Source organism: Oncorhynchus mykiss, chromosome 21, assembly GCF_013265735.2.
Source record: "Oncorhynchus mykiss isolate Arlee chromosome 21, USDA_OmykA_1.1, whole genome shotgun sequence".
NCBI lineage: Eukaryota > Metazoa > Chordata > Actinopteri > Salmoniformes > Salmonidae > Oncorhynchus > Oncorhynchus mykiss.
In genome coordinates this window covers 54,285,920-54,295,919 of record NC_048585.1, presented here as the reverse complement: position 1 = coordinate 54,295,919, position 10,000 = coordinate 54,285,920, and the positions used below count along the sequence as shown (strand labels likewise).

Sequence of the window (10,000 nt, the reverse complement as noted above, 5' to 3'; positions counted from 1 at the left end):
AGTGATGTGATCTGAGTTACCTGGTTACAGGTGAGTGATGTAATCTGAGTTACCTGGTTACAGGTGAGTGATGTGATCTGAGTTACCTGGTTACAGGTGAGTGATGTGACGTGAGTTACCTGGTTACAGGTGAGTGATGTGATCTGAGTTACCTGGTTACAGGTGAGTGATGTGATCTGAGTTACCTGGTTCCAGGTGAGTGATGTGATCTGAGTTACCTGGTTACAGGTGAGTGATGTGACGTGAGTTACCTGGTTACAGGTGAGTGATGTGATCTGAGTTACCTGGTTACAGGTGAGTGATGTGATCTGAGTTACCTGGTTACAGGTGAGTGATGTGATCGGAGTTACCTGGTTACAGGTGAGTGATGTGATCGGAGTTACCTGGTTACAGGTGAGTGATGTGATCTGAGTTACCTGGTTACAGGTGAGTGATGTGATCTGAGTTACCTGGTTACAGGTGAGTGATGTGATCTGAGTTACCTGGTTCGAGGTGAGTGATGTGATCTGAGTTACCTGGTTACAGGTGAGTGATGTGATCTGAGTTACCTGGTTCCAGGTGAGTGATGTGATCTGAGTTACCTGGTTCCAGGTGAGTGATGTGATCTGAGTTACCTGGTTACAGGTGAGTGATGTGATCGGAGTTACCTGGTTACAGGTGAGTGATGTGATCGGAGTTACCTGGTTACAGGTGAGTGATGTGATCTGAGTTACCTGGTTACAGGTGAGTGATGTGATCGGAGTTATCTGGTTACAGGTGAGTGATGTGATCTGAGTTACCTGGTTACAGGTGAGTGATGTGATCTGAGTTACCTGGTTACAGGTGAGTGATGTGATCGGAGTTACCTGGTTACAGGTGAGTGATGTGATCTGAGTTACCTGGTTACAGGTGAGTGATTTGATCTGAGTTACCTGGTTACAGGTGAGTGATGTGACGTGAGTTACCTGGTTACAGGTGAGCGATGTGATCTGAGTTATCTGGTTACAGGTGAGTGATGTGATCTGAGTTACCTGGTTACAGGTGAGTGATGTGACGTGAGTTACCTGGTTACAGGTGAGTGATGTGATCTGAGTTACCTGGTTACAGGTTAGTGATGTGATCTGAGTTATCTGGTTACAGGTGAGTGATGTGATCTGAGTTACCTGGTTACAGGTGAGTGATGTGACGTGAGTTACCTGGTTACAGGTGAGCGATGTGATCTGAGTTATCTGGTTACAGGTGAGTGATGTGATCTGAGTTACCTGGTTACAGGTGAGTGATGTGACGTGAGTTACCTGGTTACAGGTGAGTGATGTGATCTGAGTTACCTGGTTACAGGTGAGTGATGTGATCTGAGTTACCTGGTTACAGGTGAGTGATGTGATCTGAGTTACCTGGTTACAGGTGAGTGATGTGATCTGAGTTACCTGGTTACAGGTGAGTGATGTGATCGGAGTTATCTGGTTACAGGTGAGTGATGTGATCTGAGTTACCTGGTTACAGGTGAGTGATGTGATCTGAGTTATCTGGTTACAGGTGAGTGATGTGATCTGAGTTACCTGGTTACAGGTGAGTGATGTAATCTGAGTTACCTGGTTACAGGTGAGTGATGTAATCTGAGTTACCTGGTTACAGGTGAGTGATGTGATCTGAGTTATCTGGTTACAGGTGAGTGATGTGATCTGAGTTATCTGGTTACAGGTTAGTGATGTGATCAGAGTTATCTGGTTACAGGTGAGTGATGTGATCTGAGTTACCTGGTTACAGGTGAGTGATGTGATCTGAGTTATCTGGTTACAGGTGAGTGATGTGATCTTAGTTACCTGGTTACAGGTGAGTGATGTGATCTGAGTTATCTGGTTACAGGTGAGTGATGTGATCTGAGTTACCTGGTTACAGGTGAGTGATGTGATCTGAGTTACCTGGTTACAGGTGAGTGATGTGATCTGAGTTACCTGGTTACAGGTGAGTGATGTGATCTGAGTTACCTGGTTACAGGTTAGTGATGTGATCTGAGTTATCTGGTTACAGGTGAGTGATGTGATCTGAGTTACCTGGTTACAGGTGAGTGATGTGACGTGAGTTACCTGGTTACAGGTGAGTGATGTGATCTGAGTTACCTGGTTACAGGTGAGTGATGTGATCGGAGTTACCTGGTTACAGGTGAGTGATGTGATCTGAGTTACCTGGTTACAGGTGAGTGATGTGATCTGAGTTACCTGGTTACAGGTGAGTGATGTGATCTGAGTTACCTGGTTACAGGTTAGTGATGTGATCTGAGTTATCTGGTTACAGGTGAGTGATGTGATCTGAGTTACCTGGTTACAGGTGAGTGATGTGACGTGAGTTACCTGGTTACAGGTGAGCGATGTGATCTGAGTTATCTGGTTACAGGTGAGTGATGTGATCTGAGTTACCTGGTTACAGGTGAGTGATGTGACGTGAGTTACCTGGTTACAGGTGAGTGATGTGATCTGAGTTACCTGGTTACAGGTGAGTGATGTGATCTGAGTTACCTGGTTACAGGTGAGTGATGTGATCTGAGTTACCTGGTTACAGGTGAGTGATGTGATCTGAGTTACCTGGTTACAGGTGAGTGATGTGATCGGAGTTATCTGGTTACAGGTGAGTGATGTGATCTGAGATATCTGGTTACAGGTGAGTGATGTGATCTGAGTTATCTGGTTACAGGTGAGTGATGTGATCTGAGTTACCTGGTTACAGGTGAGTGATGTGATCTGAGTTACCTGGTTCCAGGTGAGTGATGTGATCTGAGTTACCTGGTTACAGGTGAGTGATGTGACGTGAGTTACCTGGTTACAGGTGAGTGATGTGATCTGAGTTACCTGGTTACAGGTGAGTGATGTGATCTGAGTTACCTGGTTACAGGTGAGTGATGTGATCGGAGTTACCTGGTTACAGGTGAGTGATGTGATCGGAGTTACCTGGTTACAGGTGAGTGATGTGATCTGAGTTACCTGGTTACAGGTGAGTGATGTGATCTGAGTTACCTGGTTACAGGTGAGTGATGTGATCTGAGTTACCTGGTTCCAGGTGAGTGATGTGATCTGAGTTACCTGGTTACAGGTGAGTGATGTGATCTGAGTTACCTGGTTCCAGGTGAGTGATGTGATCTGAGTTACCTGGTTCCAGGTGAGTGATGTGATCTGAGTTACCTGGTTACAGGTGAGTGATGTGATCGGAGTTACCTGGTTACAGGTGAGTGATGTGATCGGAGTTACCTGGTTACAGGTGAGTGATGTGATCTGAGTTACCTGGTTACAGGTGAGTGATGTGATCGGAGTTATCTGGTTACAGGTGAGTGATGTGATCTGAGTTACCTGGTTACAGGTGAGTGATGTGATCTGAGTTACCTGGTTACAGGTGAGTGATGTGATCTGAGTTACCTGGTTACAGGTGAGTGATGTGATCTGAGTTACCTGGTTACAGGTGAGTGATGTGATCTGAGTTACCTGGTTACAGGTGAGTGATGTGACGTGAGTTACCTGGTTACAGGTGAGCGATGTGATCTGAGTTATCTGGTTACAGGTGAGTGATGTGATCTGAGTTACCTGGTTACAGGTGAGTGATGTGACGTGAGTTACCTGGTTACAGGTGAGTGATGTGATCTGAGTTACCTGGTTACAGGTTAGTGATGTGATCTGAGTTATCTGGTTACAGGTGAGTGATGTGATCTGAGTTACCTGGTTACAGGTGAGTGATGTGACGTGAGTTACCTGGTTACAGGTGAGCGATGTGATCTGAGTTATCTGGTTACAGGTGAGTGATGTGATCTGAGTTACCTGGTTACAGGTGAGTGATGTGACGTGAGTTACCTGGTTACAGGTGAGTGATGTGATCTGAGTTACCTGGTTACAGGTGAGTGATGTGATCTGAGTTACCTGGTTACAGGTGAGTGATGTGATCTGAGTTACCTGGTTACAGGTGAGTGATGTGATCTGAGTTACCTGGTTACAGGTGAGTGATGTGATCGGAGTTATCTGGTTACAGGTGAGTGATGTGATCTGAGTTACCTGGTTACAGGTGAGTGATGTGATCTGAGTTATCTGGTTACAGGTGAGTGATGTGATCTGAGTTACCTGGTTACAGGTGAGTGATGTAATCTGAGTTACCTGGTTACAGGTGAGTGATGTGATCTGAGTTACCTGGTTACAGGTGAGTGATGTGATCTGAGTTATCTGGTTACAGGTGAGTGATGTGATCTGAGTTATCTGGTTACAGGTTAGTGATGTGATCAGAGTTATCTGGTTACAGGTGAGTGATGTGATCTGAGTTACCTGGTTACAGGTGAGTGATGTGATCTGAGTTATCTGGTTACAGGTGAGTGATGTGATCTTAGTTACCTGGTTACAGGTGAGTGATGTGATCTGAGTTATCTGGTTACAGGTGAGTGATGTGATCTGAGTTACCTGGTTACAGGTGAGTGATGTGATCTGAGTTACCTGGTTACAGGTGAGTGATGTGATCTGAGTTACCTGGTTACAGGTGAGTGATGTGATCTGAGTTACCTGGTTACAGGTTAGTGATGTGATCTGAGTTATCTGGTTACAGGTGAGTGATGTGATCTGAGTTACCTGGTTACAGGTGAGTGATGTGACGTGAGTTACCTGGTTACAGGTGAGTGATGTGATCTGAGTTACCTGGTTACAGGTGAGTGATGTGATCGGAGTTACCTGGTTACAGGTGAGTGATGTGATCTGAGTTACCTGGTTACAGGTGAGTGATGTGATCTGAGTTACCTGGTTACAGGTGAGTGATGTGATCTGAGTTACCTGGTTACAGGTTAGTGATGTGATCTGAGTTATCTGGTTACAGGTGAGTGATGTGATCTGAGTTACCTGGTTACAGGTGAGTGATGTGACGTGAGTTACCTGGTTACAGGTGAGCGATGTGATCTGAGTTATCTGGTTACAGGTGAGTGATGTGATCTGAGTTACCTGGTTACAGGTGAGTGATGTGACGTGAGTTACCTGGTTACAGGTGAGTGATGTGATCTGAGTTACCTGGTTACAGGTGAGTGATGTGATCTGAGTTACCTGGTTACAGGTGAGTGATGTGATCTGAGTTACCTGGTTACAGGTGAGTGATGTGATCTGAGTTACCTGGTTACAGGTGAGTGATGTGATCGGAGTTATCTGGTTACAGGTGAGTGATGTGATCTGAGATATCTGGTTACAGGTGAGTGATGTGATCTGAGTTATCTGGTTACAGGTGAGTGATGTGATCTGAGTTACCTGGTTACAGGTGAGTGATGTGATCTGAGTTATCTGGTTACAGGTGAGTGATGTGATCTGAGTTACCTGGTTACAGGTGAGTGATGTAATCTGAGTTACCTGGTTACAGGTGAGTGATGTGATCTGAGTTACCTGGTTACAGGTGAGTGATGTGACGTGAGTTACCTGGTTACAGGTGAGTGATGTGATCTGAGTTACCTGGTTACAGGTGAGTGATGTGATCTGAGTTACCTGGTTCCAGGTGAGTGATGTGATCTGAGTTACCTGGTTACAGGTGAGTGATGTGACGTGAGTTACCTGGTTACAGGTGAGTGATGTGATCTGAGTTACCTGGTTACAGGTGAGTGATGTGATCTGAGTTACCTGGTTCCAGGTGAGTGATGTGATCTGAGTTACCTGGTTACAGGTGAGTGATGTGATCTGAGTTACCTGGTTACAGGTGAGTGATGTGATCTGAGTTACCTGGTTCCAGGTGAGTGATGTGATCTGAGTTACCTGGTTACAGGTGAGTGATGTGATCTGAGTTACCTGGTTACAGGTGAGTGATGTGATCGGAGTTATCTGGTTACAGGTGAGTGATGTGATTGGAGTTATCTGGTTACAGGTGAGTGATGTGATCTGAGTTACCTGGTTACAGGTGAGTGATGTGATCTGAGTTACCTGGTTCCAGGTGAGTGATGTGATCTGAGTTACCTGGTTACAGGTGAGTGATGTGATCTGAGTTACCTGGTTACAGGTGAGTGATGTGATCGGAGTTACCTGGTTACAGGTGAGTGATGTGATCTGAGTTACCTGGTTACAGGTGAGTGATGTGATCGGAGTTACCTGGTTACAGGTGAGTGATGTGATCTGAGTTACCTGGTTACAGGTGAGTGATGTGATCGGAGTTATCTGGTTACAGGTGAGTGATGTGATTCCTTCAAAGAAAACAGAAACCTGAACACTACACTTGCTAGTATCACTTTTTAATTCAAGCTGACGCGTCGGCCTCTTGTGGTGTTGTGGTGTTGAGGAGTTGTGGTGTTGAGGAGGTGTTGAGGTGTTGAGGTGTTGAGGTGTTGAGGAGTTGTGGTGTTGAGGAGGTGTTGAGGAGGTGTTGAGGTGTTGTGGTGTTGAGGTGTTGAGGTGGTGTTGAGGAGGTGTTGAGGTGTTGAGGTGTTGAGGAGTTGTGGTGTTGAGGAGGTGTTGAGGAGGTGTTGAGGTGTTGTGGTGTTGAGGTGTTGAGGTGGTGTTGAGGAGGTGTTGCGGTGTTGAGGTGTTGAGGTGGTGTTGAGGAGGTGTTGAGGAGGTGTTGAGGTGTTGAGGTGGTGTTGAGGAGGTGTTGAGGAGGTGTTGAGGTGTTGTGGTGTTGAGGTGTTAAGGCTATGAGAGACTCACTTGCTGATGTACTCGGCGTTGAGCACCTTGTTGCACACCTTACACTTGAAGCAGCCCAGGTGCCAGTGTTTATCCAGCGCTACCAGAGACTGCTCATTCTTAAACTCCTTCCCACAGCCACAGCAGTCTACAGGGAGAGAGGAGGGTGAGAGAGGGTGAGAGAGGAGGGGTGAGAGAGAGAGAGAAATAGAGAGATTTATCAGGATGTGAAGCAAGAGAAGGAGATGGACTGATATTATACTGGATAGAATGATGACGTGAGACAGAGAGACAGAACATGAGTGTATGTAGGGTAACTTACTGTGGACAGCCTGTATGGGAGCAGGGCTGTTGGCAGACTGGGGCTCTGTACAGTTTTGGCAGACACACTCTTTACCGTTAAATGTCACACGGTCACCGGCAGGGAACGGCTGTCTGTCAATCAACACGCAACACAAGACACTGTCAGTTCACAACAATGGACTAGTCATTATTAAACTCTGAGCATCTTTTACTGTCTGGGTGAGTAAGACTGCAGACGATGATGTCTGTGGCTGACATTTCCAGGGTAACATGTGAAGGGCGGTCAACCAACGTGATTCGACGTGCAACAATTTTTGGGGGGAACAACATTGACAAAGAAAATTAGTTCTGATGAAGGCCACTGACGAGGGCCTCTGACGAGGGCCACTGACGAGGACAACTGACGGACGAAGGCCACTGATGGACGAAGGCCACTGATGGACGAAGGCCACTGACGAAGACCTTTTCCGTTTCAACTAAATTATCACGCTATTAGATCATGTGAAATCTAGCACCGTGAACAAATAACCCCCACAATGACCATGCATAAATGTATCAATGCCTTTAGGTGAGCAGCACACACACACAGGCACAGATACACACACACACACACACAAACACACACAGGCACAGATACACACACAGACACACACACACAAACATACACAGACGCGCACACACAGACACACACAGGCACAGATACACACACACACACACACACACACACACAAACACACACAGGCACAGATACACACACAGACACACACACACAAACATACACAGACGCGCACACACAGACACACACAGGCACAGATACACACACACACACACACACAAACACACACAGGCACAGATACATACACAGACACACACACACAAACATACACAGACGCGCACACACAGACACACACAGGCACAGATACACACACAGACACACACACACACAAACATACACAGACGCACACACACAGACACACACAGACACGCCCAAACACACACAGACACACACAGACACTGTCTGTATCAATGTCTTTAGGTGAGCAGCATTAGGGAAGACTCCATCACCCCAAACTGTACTGCAGCACTGAGGATGAAGTATCTCACTACCAGACTGGCAGTGGATTCAGTAGAATAGAGCAGAGATGATTCCATAGTGTCTTGGCTGATATTAGTGTGAAAGATGGGAGTTGTTATCATGCTATGTTTATCACCTGATGCTCTACGTAAGTCCCACTGGATCTGAAATGGTCACTGTCACAGCCAGGCTGCTCAGGTTCAAGAGTAGGGACAAACACACACGCACACACAGGCACAGATACACACACAGACACACACACAAAAACATACACAGACGCACACACACAGACACACACAGGCACAGATACACACACAGACAAACACACACACAGATGCACACACACAAACACACACAGACACACACAGGCACAGATACGCACACAGACGCGCACACACACACACAAACACACACAGACGCACACACAAACACACAGAGACGCACACACAGGTGTGTGTGTGTAGGTGTGTGTGTGTGTGTGTGTGTGTGTGTGTGTGTGTGTGTGTGTAGGTGTGTGTAGGTGTGTGTGTGTGTGTGTGTGTGTGTGTGTGTGTGTGTGTGTGTGTGTGTGTGTCCCTTCTTCCTTACTTGCAGGTGACGCAGACGAAGCAGCGTGGGTGGTAGGTCTTTCCCAGCGCTGACACCACCTCTCCCTCGATGAACTCCTCACAGCTGAAGCAGCGCGTGCCGTACATCCGCTGGTAGTCCAGGGTGCAGATGTACTCCCCCTGACGCACAAAGAACCCCCCCTGGGCCAGGTCAACGCCACACACTGCACGGGGGGGAGAGAGAGGAACACAATGAGACATCGAATCAAAGATAGCAGTGTGTTTTGTTGTTTTGCTGTATAAAAAAGAAAGATCACATTCTATAAATACTTCCAGCAATTGAATGGGTTAACCAACATTTAGGTATGCAGTGCCTTCTTCACAATCAGCTGAAACGCCTGAGAGGGTGGTACAGATGGATAACTCTATCTGAAACGCCTGAGAGGGTGGTACAGATGGATAACTCTATCTGAAACGCCTGAGAGGGTGGTACAGATGGATAACTCTATCTGAAACGCCTGAGAGGGTGGTACAGATGGATAACTCTATCTGAAACGCCTGAGAGGGTGGTACAGATGGATAACTCTATCTGAAATGCCTGAGAGGGTGGTACAGATGGATAACTCTATCTGAAACGCCTGAGAGGGTGGTACAGATGGATAACTCTATCTGAAATGCCTGAGAGGGTGGTACAGATGGATAACTCTATCTGAAATGCCTGAGAGGGTGGTACAGATGGATAACTCTATCTGAAACGCCTGAGAGGGTGGTACAGATGGATAACTCTATCTGAAACGCCTGAGAGGGTGGTACAGATGGATAACTCTATCTGAAACGCCTGAGAGGGTGGTACAGATGGATAACTCTATCTGAAACGCCTGAGAGGGTGGTACAGATGGATAACTCTATCTGAAACGCCTGAGAGGGTGGTACAGATGGATAACTCTATCTGAAACGCCTGAGAGGGTGGTACAGATGGATAACTCTATCTGAAACGCCTGAGAGGGTGGTACAGATGGATAACTCTATCTGAAACGCCTGAGAGGGTGGTACAGATGGATAACTCTATCTGAAACGCCTGAGAGGGTGGTACAGATGGATAACTCTATCTGAAACGCCTGAGAGGGTGGTACAGATGGATAACTCTATCTGAAACGCCTGAGAGGGTGGTACAGATGGATAACTCTATCTGAAATGCCTGAGAGGGTGGTACAGATGGATAACTGGAATCCACGAAGAGAGGTCCAAAGAAGAGGAATGGACACGGTTGATAACACCAGCACTATCTCACAGTCTGGAACAAGTGAGAGGAACAACTGTGATACCAAGAGCCTTTTCTACACGTTTTGTTTTCATTACCCACTGTGGCTGCCAGCAACATATCACTGAGACGCAGAGAGAGTGTGTGGTGTCTGCATCTCTCAGCATGTGTTTATGTGTGTGGGGTGTCTGCATGTCTCAGCATGTGTTTATATGTGTGTGTC

The 10,000-nt window shown here is 46.6% G+C and overlaps 1 protein-coding gene across 15 annotated transcripts in view; it reads right to left on the bottom strand.

Annotated features, from left to right (window-relative positions):
* Nucleotides 1-10,000, bottom strand: part of LOC110500735 (actin-binding LIM protein 2-like) — a 136,099-nt gene that overhangs the window by 46,662 nt on the left and 79,437 nt on the right. For all 15 annotated transcript variants that reach the window (XM_036958217.1, XM_036958224.1, XM_036958216.1 and 12 more), the window contains 3 exons: nt 8,557-8,740; nt 6,913-7,025; nt 6,612-6,738 (listed from right to left, as the gene is read on the bottom strand). In XM_036958217.1, coding sequence (XP_036814112.1) covers nt 6,612-6,738; nt 6,913-7,025; nt 8,557-8,740 — 424 coding nt within the window. The remainder of the gene's footprint in view (nt 1-6,611; nt 6,739-6,912; nt 7,026-8,556; nt 8,741-10,000) is intronic.